The following is a 27,153-nucleotide window of genomic DNA, read 5'->3' on the forward strand; positions in this document are numbered from 1 at the left end:
CATTCTTAATTCCCTTCTTTTTCCTTTGGGAAAATAGGCTTTAAACTTTAAGTATGCTAAGGGAATGTCATTTCATAGTGAGAAATTACAGGATTCGGGGACTGCATTTTATGGCTTATTGATAAAGAGAGGCTGCAGGAGCTTGTGCTTATGGCCGTGATTTAAAGGTGATGGCCACGTGTCTCAGATGAATTCGATTGTGTTGTGGGGCAGCTGGATTCCATTGTCACCTGATTCTGACCTCTCTTTGCCATGTAATTAACAATGTGCCAGCCGCAGATCATAAAATGAGTGCAGTTCAATGAATAATGAATAATACTACATACTGGTGCCTGAAGTTTGTCTTAACCATGGGACTAGTGGGCATGGGATGTGCCTGGATGTCTAGCCAGGAGTGACATTTAAGCTTCATTGCCTGATGCTGGGTTATGAGACCTCTGACATGCGTCCCCAGGCAGTTGCTCACTACAGATGGTGGATGAGCTCTGAAGCTTCAGGCTTACATGTCTGGGAGCCCAGAGGCAAACTGACCCTTTTCTCCTTAGGCTCAGCATCTGTGTTGGCTGTTAGAAATAATCAGAATATACTTTAATTTATTTTCCTGATGAAGCTTGGGAGGCTTAATTTTTGGTGATTAAACTAGACTTCTGAATAGATTTCCCCAAACCCCAAACATCTTGCTCAGAGATTCATATAGTGAAGTAGGCTTGCCTCCCTTGACCAGTGTTGCCGTGGATTCAGTCCTTTTCATGGCATTTGTGTTGTGTATTGATTAACAGATCACGAACTGACTGCCAAGCACGTACACAGAAAAAAAGAAGTGGGGAGGGTATTAAGACTGGGATGGGTAATACTCATTAGCTTAAGATGCATAAAATAAGTTGAGGTAGGATGGGAAGGGGTACAGAACAGAAGATTTGCACCCCCATCATGGTTTCATTTATTAATTAAGGAGCTTGGCAAGGTGGTTCAGACAGATTTAGGGACTGAATGTAAGCAGGCTTCTAGTGATCACTAAGATTTTATTCAGAACACGAAGCAGATGACTTTGGTTTCACTGGAAGATGGGCAGATACGGCCATGTAGTCAATTAGTAACCTGGAATTACAGGAACCTGGGGGCGGGCCATCACTATTGTGGGTTTTCTCTGTCCAGTCTCAGGAAAACCAACAGAGCAGGTGCCATCTGCATTGTGCATGTAAGTTTGGGGGTGGGAGTGGTCCTGAGAGGAGCCCAAAAAAAAAGAGAGAGAGGTCCTTTAAAGGAAAACATTTCTTATGTTTTCTCTGAATAAGTTTTGAGCTTAACACAAGATGCATTACCAAAGGAGTTCACCTAGAGTTTATGCACTGAGCCTACCTGTGAGAAGATGCCACTATGGGGACAGGGAAAGTGGTCATCACGGGCAATTTAAGTTTTTGCAATTTAGTTTCATTATTTACTTTGAAATGAATTCCCTGATAATTGTGCTCAGTCATTTCAGACACATCTGACTCGTTGAGACCTTATGGACTACAGCCCGCCAGGCTCCTTCATCCATAGGATTCTCCAGGCAGGAATACTGGAGTGGGTTGCCATGCCCTCCTCCAGGGCAGATTCCCGACCCAGGGACCGAACCTGTGTCTCCTGGGACTCCTGCATTGCAGGCAGATTCTTTACCTGGTGAGCCACCAGGGAAGCCCTTCTCTGATAATTGCCTTCATGTAAAATCAAAGGGAGATTTGGAATAATAGCTTCAAAGGCAAATCAGTGGGATTTTCAGTCATCCTCTCCATTGCTTGGAGAAGGAAATGGCAACCCACTCCACTATTCTTGCCTGGAGAATCCCAGGGATGGAGGAGCCTGGTGAGCTGCCGTCTATGGGGTCGCACAGAGTCGGACACGACTGAAGCGACTTAGCAGCAGCAGCTCCATTGCTTTTTTTCATCAAAGGGAACCACTGTAACTTAGCCTCCACCCACCTCCGTAGTCCCTTTCTTTGGCCTCTCAGATGGTGACGTGGGGCTTCCAGGTGGGGTATAAGAAGACATGGTGCATTCCCATGTGCCCATGCTGGCCGGGTCTGAGAATAGGGAGTTATTACTGAGGCCACTGGATCTAATTTCAAAGAGTGTATCTCCAGAGCTAAATAGGTTTGCCTTAAATTCTGAACAGTTACAGATGATGTAATCCTTTGAGACATTTTATTAAGCAGATTGAATTAAGATACAGGAAATGCTATTTCACATTTCATCAGAGAGGAAAGTCAAGTCTTATGAAAGTTGTTTACTATAGCAGGAGGTTGTTGTGTGTCTGTTTCAACTCAATTTTCTCATTATCTCAGGATCTGTGTTCCCTGCTGCCCTCTGCTCCTTGCACAGTAGAAAATCTAGTCTGCTAATAGCTGGTTGAGATGACTAAGAGCCTTCTTCCAGTTGTGGGAAATTGGGGCTCAATGAAAATAGTCCACGGAAACCTCTATTTGCTATATCAAGCATGTGTACTTATATGCATACATGGAACCTATTTATTTAGCTCCAGGTTGCAACTTAAGATGGCCATTTTCCTTCTAGGTGTAGCATATACATGCACTGACTTGATAGTAACTGAGTAGTTAACTTGAGTTGTACTTCTCGTATTGTTGGTAATGTGTCCTCCACCTAAGATAAGGCATTTGGCCACTTGCTGTAGAATCTAATATGGTAATCAAGGCGATTAGTACTTCTTGGTAGCAGGCTAGATCCTAAATTTACTTAAATGTCATATCAAATCTTGCTTTTTCTTAGCTTAGCTGATGGAATCTTTGAGAGAGTAGGGAGAACAATAAGTTGATTTGGGTGTTGTAGTATTTTGGAGAGAGACTTGGGAAGGAAACAAAATGAGGGATGCATTGGTATGTCTCACTTAGCCTTTCTTATGTAAAAAAGATATACTCAGAAAACACTTCCTAGTTATTGAGAGTAAATTTCTTTTCTGAAATATCTTAAGTGGCTCAGAAGAGGATTTCAGTATGAAATGACTTTTTTTTTTTTTAAATGAAAGCACAGACAATTCTCTCTCCACCCTCAACCCTTTACAGAATTTCAAAGAAGAGGAGAAATAGAAATGAAGCTGACAAGAGAAGTCATCTAAAATTAAAACTCTCCATATGGAATTCCTTTTTCTTTTCCTCTATATATTGTACTTGAAGTCCTGGAAACTCAGCTCCATCTTTGAGAATGTTGTTACAGGAGGGTCATTGGAGGCTCTTTTAACTCCTGACTTCTACCATTGTTCAATGATTGATATCTTCTAAACAGTGTTCTTCTAAATGATAACTTTTTATTGAAAAAAAATTCTTTCTTTTCTTATATTTTGAACAGGATGAGTACAGAATTCAAAAGGTATATGTGTGAGCGTGCTCAGTCTTGTCTGACCCTGTGCGACCCTATCTATGGACTGTAACCCACCAGGCTGCGCTGCCATGGAATTTCCCATGCAAGAATCCTGGGAGGGGTTGTCATTTTTCCTCCAGGGGATCTTCCCAACCCAGGGGTTGAACTGCATCTCCCGATGTGCCGGATAGATTCATCACCACTTGAGCCACCTAGGAAGCCCTTAAAAGGCACAGAGGATAAAAAGAAAAAATGGTGAAATGATTCCTTCCACCTCTTTCCTCCAGCCTTCCTCTTCCCTTTCCCAGAGACAAATACTGTTGTCAGTGTTCTTATTTTTATCTTTTGGTATGTATATGAATGTGTTTAGGAATTCATGGAGTTTAAGTATCTCTTTATGCTAGATGTGTTTTCTTGGTTCCCACCAGTTTAAAATGTATTCGAAGAGAAAGTAAGGCTTACTGATAGTAATAAGTTAATGTGTTATATTTAGCTAATCACATAAATTTACCTAGAAATCTCCTGGATAACTCTTCTTGCTACTGTATTACATTTATATCTCCATATTTCATTGTCAAAGATGTCATTTATCAGGAGATATACATTTTATGTACAACTTAGAATGAAAATAGCCTAACCAGTGAACTATTCACCAATACTTACTATTATCTATTTATTTAATCCTATTATTTGGGTCTTCCTTGGTGGCTTAGATGGTAAAGAATCCACCTTCAATGCAAGAGCCCCGGGTTCAATCCCTGGGTCAGGAAGAGCCCCTGGAGAAGGGAATGTCTACCCACTCCAGCATTTTGCCTGGAGAGTTACATGGACAGAGGAGCCCAGCGGGCCATAGTCCTTGGGGTTGAAAAGAGACACGACTGAGCAACTAACACTTTCACACTTCATTTCCAATTATTTAATAATTTTCTAAAGTATTATGTTTGTTTAAAGAACTCAGTTAGACTTACTGATACATAGATGGGCTTCCCTGATAGCTCAGTTGGTAAAGAATCCGCCTGCAATGCAGGAGATCCCAGTTCGATTCCTGGGTTGGGTAGATCTGCTGGAGAAGGGATAGGCTACCCACTCCAGTCTTTTTGGGCTTCCTTTGGAGCTCAGCTGGTAAAGAATCTGACTGCAATGCTGAAGACCTAGGTTCAATCCCTGGGTACATAGATGCTTATTATTTAACACTCTTGAAAGCACATAAAAGGAAGTAGCAGGAAAACAGAGAAGTTTCATTCCTGAAATTTCTATCCATGGACCCACCTCTTCTGAATCATTTCCACCTCAAGTCTTCATTATCTATCTATATTTTCCAAGCAATTTGCCCCATGTACTGTCAAGAACCATTTGGTGATACAGTTTACAAAGAATCTGAAAACAAATTAAAAGTCAGTGGTGCTGAGCTCTTGAACTATCCTCCTTCTGCAGTTTTGTAGAGTTGGCACACTCTCGGCTACCACCAGGCTGGAAATGTAGTGAAGTATGCTTAGTTGCCTCTGCTTCTACCCCTTTCCACAGCCACTGGGGCTTGGGGCTAAAAAAAAAAAACCCTCCAATATTGTCTCAAGGTTTTTATTGCAGATCCTGATACCCATTCTGCTATGTGATGCTGGGTTTTTAATATTCACGCATACTCATGCAAAGAAAATTACTTTGTGACTGATGTCTGGTAGAGAGGAGTCAAAGATCCCATTGATTATGAAATTCTATCCAGATTTAGAACTATTAAAATATGAAAAACAAGTGCATCTTAGAATTGATGAGGATGATAACCTTAATTATGAGTCTTATTAATTAAAAATGGAATTGCTGGAATTTTTATACTTTCAGGTGAGAATTATCTCTAGATGGTAGACTTTTGCAAGGCTTATAAATCAAAGCCATGAGTCAAAAGCACTAAGCTTTGAGATTTTGACATGTCTTAGATTCACAAGTGTGAACCTTCCCTTCCCTCATGCTCACAAATATTGACAGCACATTTCTTTTTCAGAACATCTGAAGTGAGTTAGTTTGATATTTAAGTGGCAGTTTAAAAACTCTTCTTTTCTCCCCTTATGAGTCAGCTATTTGTTTTATGCTAAGAAATTCAGAGATCAGATATAAGAATAATCTTCTGATAGAAAAAGGGAAAAACAGTGAGAGATAAGTCTAATTTGCGACCCAACTTGGTTTAAGTCACAGCTATTTTTTCCCTTTATTTGAAATGTGTAATAGTATAGTCAGTAAGTTACTATGAAAAAAAATCAGAACTTGGAAAGGAGGCAAAGAGTAAAGTGGCACATCCTTTCAATGTGGTATTGGAGCATTAAAAAAAAAAAAAAGCCTGGCCAAAGATGATTCAATTCTCCAAGAGAGCATTCCTGTGTTTAACTGGGTTGTTTACTGTTACTAGAGCTTAGTCAGTGGGAAATGGTATGCTACCGTGTAGATTTTTAGCTGGTAGAGCTGCCTAGCAGGAAATCTTACCCCAAATATTGTAATGCTCTGTAGGACATTAACTAGCTTTATGAATAATCTAGCAATCTTTTACTAATATTCTTTTTGCAGATGCTACAAACACCACCCTCCTCAAATGCACTATGAATTAGCTTTATCATCCTACTGGTTTCTTCGTTACTGAGTTGAGTAAACCTTGACCCATGTTTATTCTGTATTTTTACAGGAGTCCTGTTATTAAAGTTTTGAACCTTTCCCTTTGTCAAGATTTTAATCTCTCACATGAAACAGAGTTATTACCAGTCACTATGAAATATGTTTGTAACTTGACAAGTGTGTGTGGTAATAGTTCATAGTAACCCGAAAGCATGATAATGCATACTTACCAGGTTCAAAAGTAGACTGCTGAGGATGTATGTGAGCAAGACTTTTACCCAGTGATGTCAGCGTGATTAGCAAATGATTTTATTTGTGTGAATGGAAAAGTTTCAGGAGCTGGAGTTGGGCTTGTGTATTGAATTGTTCTAGCCAGAGCTGGAACTGTCTACAGTATCCTGAGAGATTTTTCAGAACAGTCCTGGGGGTTCAGGGGTGCCCTACAGAGGCAGATTTTGTGTTTACTCCTTTGGCAGTAGGAGTGGGGTTTTCTAAGCCCTCAACCGTGTATGCAGTTGTTCCCTGGAGTTACCACCCTCGTCCTTTAGGGATCATCAGACATTAAATACATTTAGTTCGGTTTACCCTCCCACACCCTGATGATTCTCTCATTATCCTTCTCCTGCCATGAGTACTATTTCCTCCCTCTTCTTCTTTCTTCACTCCGCCTCTCTATCCATTAAGGAATGCTCTCTGACTTGGAATGGTATGGCAGATGGCATCATGTTTAACTGAGATATATATTTATTTGGTTACTTCAAGGCTTTTTATAATGTCTTAGAAGCACAGTGAATGCCCAGCAATGAGATACACACCAGTCAGTGGAGGGAAATTTCGTGTGTGTTTGAACTTTGCATTGATCAGCTTATCTGTGTGCCTAAGTCATTTCCCTAAAAAGAGAATTAATGTATTTCAGATGTATGGTGGCTTAGGGACACTTATTTTGAAGTAATAGAATACTCAATGAACAATGCTGCATTATTTTATGTAACTCGGCACCTGGAAATCAGGTAAAATGTTGATGAATGTATAAATGAGTGGAAAATGAAAAATGCTATTGAATCTTCTTTGCCAGAAGTCTCTATAAATAGAACAAATTACTATGCATGTGGGAGACTGAAATTTTCCACACTTGAATGCAAGGAGATGGGGAAGGTACAATATCCCCCCAGGATCTTTGGGGAAACGTTTGATTCTTTAATTAGTTCTTTTCTGATTCTGTTGGCAGAATCCTGGGGTGGGGAGACGATTCAACAGTGTTGGGAAGGAGGCCCCTTTAGCACAGTATTGGTGAGATCTTTGAGTAAGTGTGGGCTGAGCATAGTTTGGGAATCAGTTCTGTGGGGCCAGTGAGAAGGCTGAATTAATGGAAGTTGAAGCTTAAGAATGCAAGGACTGTTGATGTCTTGAAGGGAACCAGAACTAGACAAAGGACCAGAATTTCCGAACGAGGGATCTTTTGGCAGAAGGTAAGGGAGGACACTGATGCAATTCTAGATGGAAAGTGAATAATCCACAGCTACCATTTCCCTGGGGCTTACCTGTTGCTTTATTCAAAACGTTTTCTATATGTTGTCTCACTTGATCTTCACCAAGCAAATGAGAGAGAATACCTACATAGAGTTATAGGTGAAGAAGTGGGTTTTTGTTGTTGTTGTTCAGTCACTAAGTTGTGTCCAACTCTGCAACTCCATAAACTGTAGCATGCCAGGTTTCCCTACCCTTCAGTCTATCCCGGAGTTTGCTCAGATTCATGTCGCTTGAGTCAGTGATGCTATTTCTTTTCTAAGAGCATCAGCTGATTTTGAAGATTGCATTAGAACCCGCATTGGTGTCTCTCCAAGTCTGTGCTGCTTACCATATCCTTTGCTGCCCTTTACGGGTGCTTGTTTTGCCCTTTGTGGTTAGCCAGGCCCTTTACTGATGAAGTACTTGTCAGAATTGAAGAGACTTTCCTGCCTGTTCAAAGCCATTTAGGGTGAATTATTTGGAGAATAAGCCCCGTGAACATGGTGGGCACAGGACCCAGGTGGATATTCTCCCAGCACTGCACTGTACTCCTAGAGCTTTTATGGGGTCTTTGGGGGGGGGGCAGCTCTGCTCCCTTTGAACTGTTCCTTGATTTTTCCCATCTCACCCCCTGCATACAGTGCCACTGAGGGAGGTGCCACCTACACCAGCTTTACTGATGAAGAGTGAGCACTTTGTGAACAAACAGACTCTTTCTACCTCCTCTGCGTTTTGTCTGATATGTAAGAACTCGGCAAAGCTTCTTCCCTTCAGGGTGCTGAAGAGAAAATTGATCCTTGACTAGAAAAATGGGAGACTAGGAAAGGAAATTATGCTCTTTTGTAGATGAGGGAGGAATTTATATAAATATGTTCAGAATGGTTTTACAGACTGCCCATGTATGCACTCAGTCTGTTCAAGAAACATTCATTTGTGGAGGATTGAAATGTTCCTATTAATATTCCTTGTCTAAGAGAAACAGAGGTATCAACTGAATTTCACCAAAGGTAATAGGAAAACTGATCTCCAAGGGTCTTCTTTTATATTTGGTTTTCTCTTTTGTTGTTAAAAATACATTTCATTTCTCTTTTACATGCCAGGGTACAGCAGAGGAGAAAGATAGCATAATCAGTATGAAAGTAACAGCAAATGTTAGTGCCCATTTGCAATTCTGGTCACAACTACCTTTCATCTTACGTTTTATTATGCCTTCTTATTTAAGGTGCAAAGTCCTAAAATTATTAAACCTACTTCAGTTGCTATAGTCAAATAACATTAATAAAATGTAGCCTTTCTAAGTTTACATTGTAATGATGAGCTATTTTACTCAGAGAAAAATAACTAAAGATAAAAGATATTGGGCTTCCCTGGTGGCTCAGCGGTAAAGAATCTTCCTGCAAATGCAGGAGAACTGAGTTTGATCCCTGGGTGGAGAAGATCCCTTGGAGGGAAAAATGGCAACCCACTCCAGTATTCTTGCCTGGAAAATCCCATGGACAGAGGAGCCTGATGGGCTACAGTCCATGGGATCGCAAGTGTTGGACACGACTGAGTGACAAAGTCACCACCACCACCAAAGATATTCATGTGTGTGCTTACGGTCCAGATTTAATAGATAGTAACATTTAGCTGTATTTTCTCAAACATCTTTATTTGGGGAGGAGGGATGATTAAGAAAACAGGACATTACAGATTAAGTCCATGTCCCCCTCTATCCCCACCTGTTCCTTTTCATCCTTCTGCTGTCTTATCGTGATGCATATCACTTCCCTGCATGTTTTTGTACTTTTAAAAAATGGTTGTAGAAATTTTGAGTCCAATTTTCTTTGCATATATGTCTTGTGATAACGTTATCAGTTTAAAGCCATAATGTGTATGTTTGAAGTTATTTTTTTCTGAGATCGAATTACAAAGGACGCAGTTGTTAGAGGAGGTTGAATTTAGTTAAAATAACCACCAAAAAATAAATCAGACTTTAAGAAGTTAGTTTCAGTTTCTCTTGTCCCTCACCCCTGCCCTTAGCCTCTGAGTAACCTGACAAATCCTTGCACGCTGGGGGTCCTTTAGGACCAAGTTCCTAGAGCATGTGATGTTTGCAAGACAACCAAGAGATGTTTTCTTTTTTAAAGTGGTAGTTTTTATTAATAATTCCATTCAATCTGTTTGCTAAGGTTAGGGGCAACTTGGCATTCACATGCTATTTATCTAACATTTTCAATAATTCTTATCCTCTTTCAGGGTTTATTGCTCTCTTGTTGGTAATGGTCTCAAATCCTTATTTTTCAGATCCTTGTTCTCAGGACTGACACAGTCACAGTCATTGTATCTGCAGATGGGTAGATTTAATGTGAGCAAAACCAAATCAAGCAGAGGTCACTTGCTTTTCTGTTGGCTCCTATGAGTGACAGCCAGGAGGCGAGATATTTCTACTGTGGTTTTGCTGATTTCTTAGAGGCAGGAGGTGTGTCATAAAACACATTTTTAGAAGTTTGTTTTAAAAAAATCTATTTTATTACTGATTTTCAAACTAAAACTGTGGCACTCCTTCAGGTCTTTCTATCCTCAGCTCCAGCTATTCTCTTTGAAATTGCTCCCATTACATTCTTTAGGAAGCCATCTTCTTTCAAGAATTTTCAAGATAACTGGGGTGGCTGCATCTATTTAGCTTGACTATTTTTAGATTGAACTGTGGGAAATTCCATTATTGCAGGTCACAAATGGTCAGATATTGGCAGTTTCAATGGTTCAGCCCTACATATTTGGGGAACCCTGAACATTTACAGCTCTGAAGACTTTAGAGCTGAAAGGTCCCATCAAGATAATAGGATCAGGTTAAAGAAGGGGAGTCCTTGAAGCCCAGAGGGCTGTACCAGAGGGCTGACAAATTGAGCAAGTGCCCTGCAGTGGTCCAAGCCAGGGGGGCCTCAGGACCTGAGATTGCCTCTGACTCAGATAAAGGACCTCTTCCTGGCCTTCTTCTTCTGAGGGAAATGTCTGAATTCTCACACTTTCTGAAATGCCGTACTCAGGAGGCAAGCTGTCCTGCACAGGACTTGCTTGGGCAGGTGGAGATGAGCCTTTCTGGACATGACCTGCAGGGGGCCTTCAGCAAAGGCTTGGGCAGAGCCCAGGGTGAGAATCCGAACCATTTCTCATCTTTTCCTGCAGGATGGACTCTGTTTCCTTTTAGAAAACAGTGGGCACACCTCTACTCAGATATAAGTAAGAAGCAATGCATCTTCATTAGAGAAAATTCGAAAAATATGAGCAGGTAGGGAAAAAAGTCTTCCATCTCCCTACCACTACAAAAAAATTACCATTAATACTTTGGTAAGTTTCCTTCCAGTTTCTAAAAACTCACAATTACGTGCTAAGTATATATCTTGATACTGCCTGCATGTATATGTTTGTTTTATATACATATATATATGTAATGTAATAAGAATACATAGAGAGTACTCAGTATAAGATACACAATGTCAAGGAATATATACTGCTATTGAAATTCTACACAGAGTACAGCATATATTTTATATTCCTAAGTACTCTATGAAGATAATTTTTTAAAATTAATTTATTTTAATTGAAGGCTAATTACTTTACAATATTGTAGTGTTTTTTGCCAAACATGAGCATGAATCAGCCGTAGGAGCACATGTGTTCCCCATCTAGAACCCACCTCCCACCTCCCTCCCCATCCCATCCCCCAGGGTCATCCCAGTGCACCTGCCCTGAGCACCCTGTCTCATGCATTGAACCTGGACTGGCAATCCACTTCATATATGATAATATACACATTTCAATGCTACCCTCTCAAATCATCCCACCCTCGCCTTCTCCCACAGAGTCCAAAAGACTGTTCTTTACATCTGTGTCTCTTCTGCTGTCTCTCATATAGGGTCATCGTTGCCATCTTTCTAAATTCCATATATATGTGTTAATATACTATATTGGTGTTTTTCTTTCTGACTTTTTTCACTCTGTATAATAGGCTCCAGTTTCATCCACCTCATTAGAACTGATTCAAATGCATTCTTTTTAATGGCTGAGTAATATTCCATTGTGTATATGTACCCTTATCCATTCATCTGCTGATGGACATCTAGGTTGCTTCCATGTCCTGGCTATTATAAATAGTGCTGTGATGAACATTGGGGTACACGTGTCTCTTTCAATTCTGGTTTCCTCGGTGTGTATGCCCAGCATTGGGATTGCTGGGTCATATGGCAGTTCTGTTTCCAGTTTTTTAAGGAATCTCCACACTGTTCTCCATAGTGGCTGTACTATTTTGCATTCCCACCAACAGTGTAAAAGGGTTTCTTTTTCTCCACACCCTCTCCAGCATTTATTGTTTGTAGACTTTTTGATAGCAGCCATTCTGACCAGCGTGAGATGGTACCTCATTGTGGTTTTGATTTGCATTTCTCTTTTAAAGAGTGATGTTGAGCATCTTTTCATATGTTTGTTAGCCATCTGGATGTCTTCTTTGGAGAAATGTCTGTTTAGTTCTTTAGCCCATTTTTTGATTGGGTTGTTTCTTTTTCTGGAATTGAGCTGCGGAAGCTGCTTGTATATTTTTGAGATTAATTCTTTGTCAGTTGCTTCATTTGCTATTATTTCGTCCCATTCTGAAGGCTGTCTTTCCACCTTGCTTATAGTTTCCTTCGTTGTGCAAAAGCTTTTAAGTTTAATTAAGTCCCATTTGTTTAGTTTTGCTTTTATTTCTGTTACTCTAGGAGGTGGGTCATAGAGGATCCTTCTGTGATTTTTGTCAGAGAGTGTTTTGCCTATGTTTTCCTCTAGGAGTTTTATAGTTTCTAGTCTTACATTTAGATCTTTAATCCATTTTGAGTTTATTTTTGTGTATGGTGTTAGAAAGTGTTCTAGTTTCATTCTTTTACAAGTAGTTGACCAGTTTTCCCAGCACCACTATTTAAAGAGATTGTCTTTTCTCCACTGTATATACTTGCATCCTTTGTCAAAGATAAGGTGTCCGTAGGTGCGTGATTTATCTCTGGGCTTTCTATTTTGTTCCATTGATCTATATTTCTGTCTTTGTGCCAGTACCATACTGTCTTGATGACTGTGGCTTTGTAGTAGAGTCTGAAGTCAGGCAGGTTGATTCCTCCAGTTCCATTCTTCTTTCTCAAGATTACTTTGGCTATTCGAGGTTTTTTGTATTTTCATACAAATTGTGAAATTATTTGTTCTAGTTCTGTGAAAAATACCGTTGGTAGCTTGATAGGGATTGCATTAAATCTATAGATTGCTTTGGGTAGAATAGCCATTTTGACAATATTGATTCTTCCAATACATGAACACGGTATATTTCTCCATCTGTCTGTGTCCTCTTTGAATTCTTTCATCAGTGTTTTATAGTTTTCTATGTATAGGTCTTTTGTTTCTTTAGGTAGATATACTCCTAAGTATTTTATTCTTTTTGTTGCAATGGTGAATGGTATTGTTTCCTTAATTTCTCTTTCTGTTTTTCATTGTTAGTATATAAGAATGCAAGGGATTTTTGTGTGTTAATTTTATATCCTGCCACTTTACTATATTCATTGATTAGCTCTAGTAATTTTCTGGGAGAGTCTTTAGGGTTTTCTATGTAGAGGATCATGTCATCTTCAAACAGCGAGAGTTTTACTTCTTCTATTCCATTCTGGATTCCTTTTATTCCTTTTTCTTCTCTGATTGCTCTGGTTAAAACTTCCAAAACTATGTTAAATAGTAGTGGTGAGAGTGGGAACCCTTGTCTTGTTCCTGACTTTAGGGGAAATGCTTTCAATTTTTCACCATTGAGGATATTGTTTGCTGTGAGTTTATCATATATAGCTTTTATTATGTTGAGGTATGTTCCTTCTATGCCTGTTTTCTGTTTTTTTTTTTTTTTAAATCATAAATGAATGTTGAATTCTGTCAAAGGCTTTTTCTGCATCTATTGAGATAATTCATATGGTTTTTATTCTTTCAATTTGTTAATGTGGTGTATCACAATTGATTGATCTGAGATATTTAAAGAATCCTGCATCCCTGGAAAAAGCCCACTGGTCATGAGTGTATTTTGATCTTTTTAATATGTTGTGGATTCTGTTTGCCTAGAATTTTGTTAAGGATTTTTTGCATCAGTGATATTTGGCCTGTAGTTTTTCTTTTGTTGTGGCATCTTTGTCTTTGGTTTTGGTATTGGGTGATGGTGGCCTCATACAATGAGTGGAAGTTCATCTTCTTTCTGAAAATTTTCTGGAAGAGTCTTTGAGTAGATAGGTGTTTAGCTCTTAAATTTTTGGTTAGAATTCAGCTGTTGAAGCCGTCTGGTCCTTGGTTTGTTTACTGGAAGTTTTCTGATTACAGTTTTGATTTTCGTGCTGTGATGGGTCTGTTAAGAGTTTTATTTCTTCCTGGTTCAAGTTTTGGAAAGTTATACTTTTCTAAGAATTTGTCCATTTCTTCCAAGTTGTCCATTTTATTGGCATATAGTTGCTGATAGTAGTCTCTTATGATCCTTTGTATTTCTGTGTTGTCTGTTGTGATCTCTCCATTTTCATTTCTAATTTTTTTTATTTGATTCTTTTCCCTTTTTTTTCTTGATGAGTCTGGCTAATGGTTTGTCTATTTTATTTATGAAGATAATTTTTATAGCCTGTGTAATGTTCTTTTAGGCTTCGCCAGTGCTCAGAGGTAAAAAATCCGCCTGCAATGCAGGAAACCCAGGTTCGATCCCTGGGTGGGGAAGATCCCCTGGAGGAGGACATGGCATCCCACTCCAGTATTTTTGCCTGGAGAATCCCATAGACAGAGGAACCTGGAGGGCTATGGTCCATTGGGTAGCAAAGAGTCGGACATGACTGTAGTGACTGAGCATGCACACATACAGTATTCTATTAAGTGATTCCCACCCCACTCCACCCCACACCCATTGTGTAGTTAGCCAGTTCTCCTTTTAGAATAGCCATTAAGACATGGGCTCTGGACTTCTGGGTTCAAATCCAAGCATAATGTTTGTGTGAATGTAGGCAAGACACTTAACTTCTCTACTCCTCAATTTCTTCATCTTTAAAACAACCGTAAGAATTCTACTGGTGTGGAAAAGAGAACACAGTCTCCAAATTTAAAAGCCAGGACTTTGCCATTTACAAGAGCTGTGCTGAAGGGGGGAAGGAGGAGAATGCTTATGAGACACAATCCAGATCCCTGACTCATCAAAATTGCAGGCAGTCTTACATAAAGTTATATAAAGTATAAAAGTCTTATATAAAAGTGTGTCAAAGTTCCCTTCCCAGGCTTGCCTTTGGTCGGCAAAGAGAAGGGAACTGAAGACACCAAGGTGGGACTTTGCATCATAAGTTAAGGCTACTAAAAACGTTCCTTTCAACTTAACATTTTCGGCACAGAATTTATCCAGTTAAAATTTAGGAATCTTTAAAATCAGTACAATATTTTCCAGGGGAGCAAAACATTAAACATTTACATAGGGCTTGTGTTGTCCAGGTACCAAACATTTACCAAAAATTAGCATTTCTTTGATAGTTGAGATGTTTAACTTTGATTAAGGAGTCATTATTTTTCTTAGCTCACAGCATTGCTGTGAAAACAAAACACTTAGAAAGAGGGTTGGCAAACTTTTCTTGTAAAAGAAGTGCCAGCGAGTAAAAATTTTAGGCCTTGTAGGCCAAATGCTAAAGCAGGTACGGATAATATGTAAATAAATGTGCATAGCTGTGTTCTGACAAAGCTTTCTTTATGAACATTGAAATTTTAATTTCATATAATTTTCAGGTGTCAGAAATAATTATTTTCCTTTTGAATAAAATCAAGATTTAAAAATATAAGAAGGGACACACACTTTTAAACTCAAAACTCTACAAAATTGAGTGGTGGACCCAATCTGGCCCCTGGGCAGAAGTAACCCCTGGCTTAGAATAGTCCTCAGCCTCCATTAAGTGCTGTGTGTTAGCTGTGACACGTCCATGGTTAGAGCTGTCATCACCATCATCACTACCACTATGCAATGCTAGGTCCTGGAGGTGGTGGGGACTGTAGTACACAAGCCCCTGCATCCCTTTGACCTCCTGAGAATCCATCTGTAGCAGCAGCATCTTGACCAGCTCCTGCCTCCATCACAGAAAAGAGGTTTTGTCTCCCATGTCGGCGGTGGTGCCCATATCAGAGGCTGCCTGGAGAGCTGTGCTAGGCTCAGAGGGAACAGGTTCCCTGCATGACTAGCAGGGCCAGCCCTGGAGTGAGGGTAGCACACATTCTGTGTCCTTTGACGGACCTTTTAGCCTGTGCTCTTCCTGGGGATGGGTGAAAAAGGGAGACAGAAAAACCCACTGTGAATAACTGATGCTAGTTCACCTCCTGTTTTAAAACTACAAAAGGTTGGCAAAAAGGGAGTTCTAAAAGGAGCAGTGAAAAAGCTGCTGGGAGTTCAGGGAAGAAAGAATAGGGTGTTGCTAGCAAGAGCCATGGTGCTTGGGTCGTTGAGAATCCTGCATGCATTCAGATCAGTAGAAAAATTGCAGATATCTTTATAAACCTTGACAGCATTATTTCATTATTCATGAAGGCTTTTTTTTTTAAACTGTAACCAGCTTCATTTTAAAGGAGATTTATTCCCAAGGAGTTTTTAATTGAGTTTTCATGGTAATTCTTTGTATTGACTGTTAAATCAACATACCAAATAAACAATATTAGAATTTATTCTTTTATTCAGTAAGTCTCAACTCTGCTTCTTCAAGATAATGAAGTAACAGTGGGCCCAGTTTTTCATAAATTGTATGCATACCACTGCATGGCCTTTTCTGACCTTTTAAGAGTATTTTTTAAAAGGACAATTTTTTAAAAAAACTTTACTTTATATTGGGGTATAACCAATTAACAATGTTGTGATAGTTTCAGGTGGACAGCAAAGGGACTCAGCCATACATATACATGTTTTTTTGACTAAGGAAATTTGCCTTAAATCCAGAATTTTCTGTGTGGGAGCTTCCACAGTATGCATGCGTGAAGTTACTTATGCTTGTGGTATGTGTGTGTGTGTATGTGCAGGGTGTGTGTGTATGTGCACATGTGCATATTTCAAAACTGTATTGTTAAGGCTTTTAATAATTCACTTCTGAGATAGAAGTTTCTTGAAGCCAAGTACTATTTTATTTTAATCTTTGGATGAAATTTATCATGTTTGTCTCCCGTGGTGCCTTGCACAGTAGTAGAAATCCAAAATTATTTGATAAGAAAAGGAATGAACCAGTGCTGCAAGATAACTATTGTCCTTTGATCCAATTCTCTACCCTTTAGTTCTCTGGAAAACATTCTGGCTGGACATCCAGTCCTTGCTTCAGTATTTCTGAAAAGGCTGTTTTCTGCCAATTCTGCTTCCTGTAGCTGCCCTTACAGTGATAATCAACCCTTCAGATACCTGAGGACAATAGTGATTGAACCCACAACTCCCATCCTACTACATACCACCACCATCACACCGCGTATACTTTTCCTCCTGGGCTAAATATCTAAAGTTTTTTTTTTTCCCCCAACTTTTCTGACACACCTTTCTGTCCAGATATTTCTGCTTCTTCCTGGCTGCCCTTTTGTATAATTCCCTGTGTGTCAGGAGCTGGTTCGCAGTGGGGTCCCCCAGATCTCTGTGTTATGTACATGTATGGCCTCAGCTGGGCCTGGATGGTGGAACCTCCTCTGTTCTTCTGGCTGTGCTCCTGTTAATAAAACCCACCCTGTTAGAGCCTCACGCATGCCACCTGAAATTGATTCATCTTGGACTTATATTGCCAACTCTAACTCGTATTTCTTAATATAGAGTAGGTCATGAACTCTCCTCGGTTGCAGAACAGACCCAGGGAGGGGGTTCCTAGTGACACTGGATAGTAGTGGATGGTCTCAGAGCTCAACTGAATTAGAGGTATTCCCCAAAAGATTAGTTGTGGACCTGTGGAAGGAAGATAAATAGAGCCAAGTTGAAGGTCAGGAAAACCAAAGAGTGACGGGTGGGTGAATGACATTAGAAAGACAAGCAGAGGTGTAGGGGTGTTCCAGAGGCTGGACAAAGAGAAGAAATGTACAGCTCAGAGGGAGGTCCAGCATGGAAGCCAGATAGTCTGTTGACCTGAACCCTTAGCATCTTTCTGAGTATTTCTTTCATGCAGATCCTTTGTGCTTTACCTAAGAGAATCAAATTTTAATGATGTGGAGTTGGAATCTCATGAATTATTTGTGAGCCAGATTTCCCTTTTTCTGTAGTAGATTTGTTCTTGAATTTTTAAAACAGTCTTTTTATGGGATGTTACATTCCTCTGATTAAACTTCTACTTGCTAATGGGACCCGTCTTCCTATTCTCCAAAGACCTTTTGAACCTAAATAGGAAGAAAAAAGCTACAGGGTTGAAGTTGTGACTTTGCCACTTCTAACCAGGATCTTGCACAAGTCACTCTCATCTGTAGGCAGAGAAAAATAACATTTACCTCCTTAATAACTTGCCTCATTGGGTAGTTGGGAAGATTAAATTAAATCACCTGTTTGAAGTACCTGGCACAATGCCCACCTATAGCCAGTCACAGCTATTTTTCTGTTCTTCAATATATTCACCATCTTGCCCACTCTTAGGTCAGACTTAATAAGCTGCCTTCTCTGTATTCATCCAAACTATTCATTTTTATTGAATTTAATGGAAAGAGACCAAGGACAGAATCCAAAGATTTCTAAGGGCTATGTCTAGGACTTTGGAGCAGTGATCCATGGTGGGGGTCAAATAGTCAGATACTGTTGGGAACTTTCTCATATAACTGTGTGAAGCAACCAGGTGAGAGAATGCTGGGCCTGTATCAATTTGAAGAGTGCATGTCCTCCCTAAAGCTGATCACAATAAAAGTCCCTGCCAAACCAAACACTTTGATACAGGGAATCAAGGTTCCAGTTCCATCAGTTGGTGAGTATAGGTCCCTAGAACTCTCTTGCATTGGGTTACTGTGGCTTCAGAGCAGAGGTTCTCGAAGTATGGTCCAGAGACCATCAGTAACACCTGGAAACATGTATGAATGCAGATTCTCAGGCCTTAACCAGATCTGCTCAACCAGAAACTCTGGGGATGGTGCCCAGCAATCTAACTGAACAGACCCTCTATTAGACTCTGATCATGCTCAAATTTGAGACCCAATGATTTGGGAAAGTCTTCCTCAATCTTGGCTGGACAATGGAGCTTCAGAAATCCAGTTGCTTGGTTTCCACTTAACAGATTTTGGGGAGAGCCTGGACATCAGAATTTTTCAAAGCTCCAAAGGGGACTTTCAGGAGCATCCAAGGTGGATTAGTGCTGTTGTAGGAACCTGTTGAAATGCCTACATACCCTTTCTCCTGGGTTGGGAGGGGAGGAGTGGAAGGCATGCACAGTTTGGCACAACTCCCACGTGACCTTTTGCAACCATCAAAACCTGCTTCCCCTTGGAGAACATGACCTTCATCTACCAGCCTCAAGAAATAGCCTTGATGGGGCTTTTCCTAGACCGAATGAATATTCACTCAAAGTGATTTGTTTTAAAGGTTGTTTTTAATGCTATATTTGTTCAGCAAATGTAGGCACTCATATAGCACAAATATTAACTCCTAAATCCTCAAAGGCTTTCTCTGTGATATGCCATCTGGCAGGCATTATTGTAATCATCTCTTTATTATCCACACTAATGAAGGACTAGCATGGCATTGGTAATTGAAAAACACAGATCATTTAAAAATCATTCAGGCTTGTGCCAGCACTGCTTTCCCAACCAGGAAGCATTCAGGAGTAAAAAATATTGACTGATTACAGGTTCCTACCTTCCCTGTGGAGGTACTAATATATATTATTTTAGTCAGAAATTTGAGAAATAGAAGTGAGAGGCTTCTAAATTATAATTCCTTTTCTGAAAAAGGAAATTTCTGTTTTCTCAATAAGAGGCCAAAGCACAAAGCAGATAAACAGCAAGTATATTTATAATGCATCACACCCTGGAACCAGTCAGTTTAAAGCTTGATACTCAGGGGATCATGGGACTCAGGGATACTTAGGGAAGCTGCATGGGACTCAGGGGATGAGTGGATATGGATTCGAGATCTTACTTTGATTTTACTTGTGTTATTTGAGATGAGTCATTGCAGTCATCTGTAGGTCTCAAATTATGGTCCCCAACCAGCAGCATCTGCGTCACTTGGGAACTTGTTAGAGATGCAGATCCTCGGACCTTACTCCAGTCCTCCTGAATCAGAGGGGCCAGCAATTGGTGCTTCAGCAGAGCTTTCAGGAGATTTGGTTTGGGTGCCTGCTTAAGTTGGAGCACCACTGTTCACTAGGTGCTTACTTTTCTTAACTACAAAATCAGATGACCAGCCTAGCTTATATATGAAGTCCACAACTCTCCAGTGACCTCCAGTGATTTGGGCCTGGAACAGATTTAAAGATTCTCTGTCTTAGACCTTGGATGTGTGATTGAAACAATTCAACTTAAAAAAGTGGCATGAGGATAACAGAAGAGAAACAGATCTCTAGGAACACTAAACACAAACCGTACATAGGGTGCTCGCTATAAAATAAATCAGGCTATCTTCAGTTGGTTGGTACCATTTTCCCAAAGTGAAAATTCTTGGTGCCTTGGAAACGCAAGTGGCTGCTCCGCCTTTCTCCAGGGGCTGAGAGCTGTCTGATGTGATTCAGGGAGCAGCACTTCTACAGGCTCTAACAAATGGCATTTCAGGAGGATGTACAGAGGTACACAGGCTTTGCAGTAAAACAACGGAAATTTTCAAGTCATTTATCAAAGCACTTGCAGCTTCCATTTCAAGACAGGTGGGAAAAAAATAACATGGAACAAGAAAAGAAAATAAATCTGTATCCAGAGCATATCATAAATAAGGAAGGAATAGGGGAACTGTTGGCCTTGCTGGGTTCTCAGATTATTTTCGTCACAGTATAGAGAGCTCTCAAATGTTTTGGCAAGTAATTCTTATACTTTTTCCATTATCAGAATCTATGCATGTAAAATAATTTCACTGGCTGTTAAAACCAAAAGAGAAAGAGGAAAGAATTATTTCAAGGAGAGAGAGGCTGGAAGAATGATACCCAGAGTTAAAAAGACAGAGACAGAAAAAAACTAGAGTATAGTTCACTCAAAAGGCAAGTTATTTTTTAATCTAAAATGCAGTGACGCTTCATAATTTAGAGCAAGTCATAGAAAATCAAAGGCAATTTTCTAATTGACTTTTGTTTAATAAGAGCGTATTTGTTGGAGACAATAAGACCTGGTTTATTGAACATGAGAGAGACTCTGGTCTGTTATGTCTGGGAGGGATGGAGAAATTAGAGCTTTTATTGAAAAGGATGGATCACAGACCCACTTTGCCTGTTTGAACAAAGCATTGACTGAGGAAAACTACAACTGAGAACCTGCATTGGACATCCTTGTAAAATTTCCAGAGGTGTCTGTTTGAACAGCAACTGGACACTAAAATCCTGGTTTAAAGCCTGTGGCCTTAGTTCAGATTCTGGTTCTGCCACATTCTGGCTCTAAAACTAGGCAAGCTACCCAGATTCTCAGTGCCTCAGTTTTTTACTGGCAATGGAGGAAAATAATAAAGACCTGCTTTGTGGGAATTTTATGAGGATTAAGAGTCAGCATCTTCAAGGTGCTTTATATAACACCTAGCAGATAGCAGGCATTATTTTATTGGGACTATTTGCTAAATAGCCACATGAATCTTTAAAAGAACTATAAAAATATATTTTTTCTTTACTGTAAGACCTTCGAAAACAGCAATGCCGTATTTGATACTCCCATTGTGTGCCTAAGGAAGTGTGTAATTGACTGAAAGAGGCTTCTCGGGGTCCTGGGAGCACTGTTCAAACAAGACTGATGACCCTTGACCCACAGGGCCTTCTCCTTGGTCAGCTTTACTAACAGAGCTTTGGAGGGTTGTTCAAACTAGATTCAGAGAAACTAATTTCTTTTTCAGATGATTGTCTTTCCATATACTTATTTTTGGAATAGATTCATAGACCAACACTAGAAATAAGTCTGAAGTAAATGTCATGTTTTTCTCTTTTATTTGGCACACTCTCCTTTGTTGGCTCGACCACGCTGTGTAGCAGCTAATATTGATTAGCCTACTTTTTTCTCAAACTTTTCTCAGGCTATATAAAGTATAAATGGCTAACAGTACCAGAATAAATGCATTCAACATATAAAGGAGAAAAGTAGGAACAAAAGCATGTGGAAACTTGTTGTCCAAGCAGGCCATTGCCTGCACTTCCAAGTTCAAGTTGCAAGTTCCTGGGCAAGATTCTTATCTCATCTGAGCTGCAGTTTCCTCATCAATAAAATTCATGTAGCCACTATGGAAAACAATATGGTGCTTCCTCAAAATCTAAAAATAGAACTACCATATAACCCAGCAATTCCATTCCTGGGTATATATCCAAAGAAAACTGAAACACTAATTCAAAAAAATACATGTATCCCAGTGTTCATAGCAGCATAGCCAGCATATGAAAATAACCAGTGTCCAACCACAAACAAATGGGTAAAGAAGGTGTGGCATAGATGTAGATATATGTGTGTATACACACACACACACCCACACACATATACATACAATGGATTTCTACTCAGCCATAAAAAAAATAAAATTTCACCATTTTTAACAACATGGATGGACCTGGAGGATATGACATGAGTCAGATGGAGAAAGACAAAACTATATGCTATCACTTATGTGTGTAATCTGAAAAATAAGACAAATGAATGACTAGAACAAGACAGAAAATGACTCACAGATATAGAGAACACACTGGTGGTTACTAGTGGGGAGAGTGAAGCAGGGAGGAGCAGAATTGGAATATGGGGTTAAAAGATACAAACTACCATGAATAAAATAAAATATACAAGGACATATTGTATAGCACAGGGACTATAGCCAATATTTTATAATAACTTTAAATGGTGAAATCAATATAATGTTGTAAATCAACTATACTTCAATAAAATGTACACCTAAGAAAAAATATGAGATGAATTTTGGAGTTTTCTACTCCAGAATTAAAAAAAAAATAAAACAGCATTGTATTATTAAAAATTAACAAAATGAGGATAACAATAGTGCCCACCACCTATTTATTAGATGAGAGAACCCTAGTGAAACCCAAACTAGTGCTAGCCCTTAAGAATACTCAGCAGATAGTAACATTTGTATGTTACTTGTGTTCTTGAAAATTGAATACATTCAAGTCAAAATAAAAATGTACACATAATGAGGGCAGTTCTACTATTCTCTTCTAAAGAACTGAAAATATTACAAGATTTTCATTGCAAGTTACTTTTCAGACTACATCTTTGATCATTTATTTTCAGCATTTTGCTTCACCCACCCACCCCCACCCCCCCACTTTTGAATACAGGTCTGACTCTGGTACACCAGTGAGTATCAGATTAAGGCTGAATCTCTGCCTTAATCAAAAGCACTGCATTTGATGTGCTCAATGATTTTCATTTTTGTTACAATTTTATTTATTTTATGAAATATATCTTTCTTATCCTAACTAGTAGTACTTTGGTATTTAAAAATTTTTTCAACATTTTAACAAACAAATCAGGTTAAAGTGCTAAAATAAAATTTTGAAGTCACTACACTGGCCCAAATTGCTTTACAGATAGGGACAGAGGTTTCTGGAAATTGTGGAACTGTGGCCAGTAGGCAGCCACTGTCCTATAATTTTAGATGTTATTAGTTCATAAAACAATGTCAAATCAGCATGGAAAAGACAACTTCTATGTATTCTTGAAGGAGGTAGAAAAGTGTGGGTTGTTTGAACAAGTGAACAAAAGATTCTTCCTGTATGTAAATTAGAAAAAATCACCATTGACCAAAATTTCTCTGGCAGATCAAAGAGTCAGACTGTTTATTAAGAAGTATTCAGGAACAAAAAAATATATTCTTTCATACAAATTACCTAGATTATGAGGAAAGAGTAGTTTCTTTAATATCTCTTCAGCATTTCTTTTCCATTTCTTTAGCAGAAAAATGACTTCCCTCAAATCATTTGCGTATGGGCTAAGTTGCTTTAGTCGTGCCTGACTTTGTAAAACCCTATGGACCATAGCCTCCCAGGCTCCTCTCTCCATGGGATTCTCCAGGCAAGAATAACCCATGGGGTGGGTTACCATGCCCTCCTCCAGGGTGTCTTCCCAGCCCAGGGATGGAACTCAACTCTTACATCTCCTGCATTGGCAGGCGGGTCCTCTACCACTAGTGCCACCTGGGAAGCCCCCCAAACCATTAGCCATTTAGATCTGAATTTTCAAGACAGATGTTGGTGATCATTTTTGACAGTTAGCTGTGGAAAGTGGTTTACTGCCCTGACTAGGAGTCTCTGGTGGTGTTTACTGAGTAATCTTGAGCATATGGACAATTTGTTGGGCATATTTATAACTATTGTGGGGTGTTTTTTTTTTGTGTGTGGTTCTTGACACTGTGTGGGTGACAAGGCCAGAGCACTCCCTGGAAGTAGGCAGATGTTAGGCCTCTGTGAACATCTGAATTTTATAGTCCTGTGTCTGCAGAGATCTGTAAGTCTGGACAGTTCATAAACACCATGGACTGGTGTGACCATACTTTACCCTCACTCATGAGGATGAGGAAGTTAAGGTGCAGAAAGGTAAATGGTGGACATACAGCTTTATCCCAGGTCTTTCTTCCCAAATACTATTGGCTCCAGTAGAGCACAGTCACCAGAAATAACTGTTTTTCCATTATTTTCTTTTCTTGCAGTGTCACATGTCTAAGAATAATCCCATATTTTGATTTTCAGCTGAGTCTCCCAACCCTGGGTCTAGAAGCTGGTTTTGACGCACTTGTAGAAAGAAGCCCCCATCGCCACCCCAACAGGCTCACATGGAGACAGCAAATGTCCTACTTGATTATTTGGAGCTTGCCTTGTGGTACTTTGTGGTCTTGTGGAGGGAAACCAGACCTCTGGTGGTTGTCAATGAAATCTACTAAAGAACTAACCTGATCAAACCTTTTGTTTTAATCACAGAATCATGTCAACCCCGCCATGGACTTTACCCAGACCCCTCCTGGGATGTTAGCGCTGGACAACATGCTGTACTTCGCCAAGCACCATCAGGATGCCTACATCCGGGTAAGCATGTGGCCTTTTTCAACTGTTGTAGGTTTTCTGCTGAATTTGAATTTCCAACTTGCATATATGGAGGGATTTCCCTTTAGATGAGTGGCCCCAGAGTTTTGCTTCTGTTAATTCATAAAGTAAAAAATGAAAATTAAGTGAAATGAACACCAAAGTAGGGATTTTTAACTTTTAGTTTTTTTTTCACATGATGACATTTTTAAAATATACTAGATATTGGAAAAATATTTTATATAATTCAGTTATTTGATTATGGCAAAATCTCTTAACCTTAAATAACAAAGAGAAATGGAAATCTCTTAAGACTTCTCTGACTTCTTGAGAAGAGTCTCAGGATTCTGTCTAGTACTGCTCTGTTCAATCTAATGCTGTTATCTAATAAGATAAACAGAGAAGTGTGGGAGAGATGGGGAGGGAGCAGAAATGCCTTCTTGCATTTCATAACAGATTAGTGAAACACCAGCTACCAGGGCAGATTCCTTTGTGGGTGGGGCTAAAGGAAAGTAGAAGGTGCCCAGCCCTGCATCGGCAGGAAAGACAGAGTGTGAATGAACTGGAGCATGGAAATGGTGACAGAGAAAGTCTGCCCATCAAGGCTGCTCCACTGGAGGCCCTGGATTTGTGTTGACCTCTGTCCCCAGTCTCTAGAGAGAGGACCACAATTGGGTGAGGATATAGATCCGTGATTGAGATGAAGGAGGATATGAATAAATGGGCAAGGGCATTGGTGAGTAGTTAAAGTGATGACTAGATATAAGCTTAGAAAATAGTCAATGAATGAAAATTCTAATGCATGAAGACTAAAGCTGAAATCGGAGTAGGATATGAGCCTGTATGGGGCTTCCCAGGTGGCGCTAGTGGTAAAAGAACCTGCCTGCCAATGCAGGAGACTTTAAGAGATGTAGGTTAGATCCCTGGGTTGGGAAGATCCCCTGGAGAAGGGCATGGCAACCGCTCCAGTATTCTTGCCTGGAAAATCCCATGAACAGAGAAGCCTGGCAGACTACAGTCCATAGGGTGGCAGAGAGTCGAACACAACTGAAGTGACTTAGCACATGAGCATTGACCTCAGACATTCTCTGTTGGATCCCTCTTAGCACTGGCTTTCTAGAGACCAGGGTTCAAGACCTTTCACTGTTGTTACCTGCTGATGTAAATGTGGGCCATTCCTTTTGAATGGCCTACAGTTTCTTCTCCAAACTAGGGAGTTTTATTCCCCCAGGCAGCATTTGGAAATGTGTGGGCATGCTTTTTTTTTTTTTTTTTTGTAGTCATAATGCCCATTGGGGTTCTACTGGCCACAACCCTCTAAAACATGGGACAGTCTGCACCATGAAAAATTATCCTACCCAGTAGTGACTGCTTTGAAAAAAAGTCGTGCCAGATCTGAGTTCCCTATAAGCACTGTCAGTTCAGTTCAGTTCAGTCGCTCAGTCATGTCTGACTCTTTGCAACCCCATGGACTGCAGCACGCCAGGCCTCCCTGTCTATCACCAGGTCCCAGAGTTTACTTAAACACGTGTCCATTGAGTCGGTGATGCCATCCAACCATCTCATCCTCTGTTGTCCCCTTCTCCTCCTGCCTCCAATCTTTCCCAGCATCAGGGTCTTTTCAAATATTTTAACTTTATCTGTTCTATATATGCAATTTGACAAGCTTTGACTTATATTGAAACATTATTTATAATTTAATTATATGAAGGATTTTGTGCATTCCTCTGAAAGTTTTATGCACTTCTCAGGTTCTCGGTTAGAAATATAATTTTCCATAAGAAAATAGTTTTTTCAAAAGTTGAATTTGCTTTATATGTGCATACATTTATTGCACAGATTTTTTTCTAGGAATGTAATTGCTCCCACAGTAAGTAAATTAATATTTTTGAGATACCATGTAGTTTAGCCTTGGAGAGTTGAGTGTGAAAAGAAGAAGCCTAATAGAAATTGAATTTAGCATTAACTGATTAATGTTTGTGGATGAATGTTTCTAAAATTACAATATTGATGTCAATATATTGTTAATTGTATAAGGAGCATATGTCTCAAAAAGAGTAATTTAATATTTTAAGCCCATTTTCTCCAATGTGTTCTCTAAACCATCATAAGTTAAACTGATACCATAGCAACATGATAGAACTTTATATCTGATAGGAACTTGAAAGAAAATCCTGTTTGAAAGAAAAGTGTGGCCCTTTTCATCCACATACACTTTACTTTCTGGTTAGACATTCCAATAACTGAGATATCTGTTGTTTTCTAAAAAGTGTCCCTTCCTTGATGTTTTTTCTGTGTCTTATCTGACTTCGGGGTCCTTAACTGCTACTTGGAAAGCTAAAGCTATTTATGTGAATGAACGGGATTACAGGATCGTATATAAAGTCTGAGGTATTTCAAAGGAAGTTTTTAGATTTTTTTTTAAAAAAAACTTTTATTTATTAATCTACTTAATTTTGGCTGCAGTGAGTCTTTGTTGCTTTGCACAGGCTTTCTCTGGTTGTGGAGACTGGGCC

General features: G+C 39.5%; 1 protein-coding gene across 4 annotated transcripts in view; it reads left to right on the top strand.

The window, feature by feature from the left end:
• The window catches only part of ELMO1 (engulfment and cell motility 1), a 559,777-nt gene that overhangs the window by 249,942 nt on the left and 282,682 nt on the right, over positions 1-27,153 (top strand). For all 4 annotated transcript variants that reach the window (XM_043463190.1, XM_043463189.1, XM_043463192.1 and 1 more), the window contains one exon: positions 24,536-24,640. In XM_043463190.1, the coding sequence (XP_043319125.1) occupies positions 24,536-24,640 (105 nt within the window). The remainder of the gene's footprint in view (positions 1-24,535; positions 24,641-27,153) is intronic.

This window comes from Cervus canadensis, chromosome 3, assembly GCF_019320065.1.
Source record: "Cervus canadensis isolate Bull #8, Minnesota chromosome 3, ASM1932006v1, whole genome shotgun sequence".
NCBI lineage: Eukaryota > Metazoa > Chordata > Mammalia > Artiodactyla > Cervidae > Cervus > Cervus canadensis.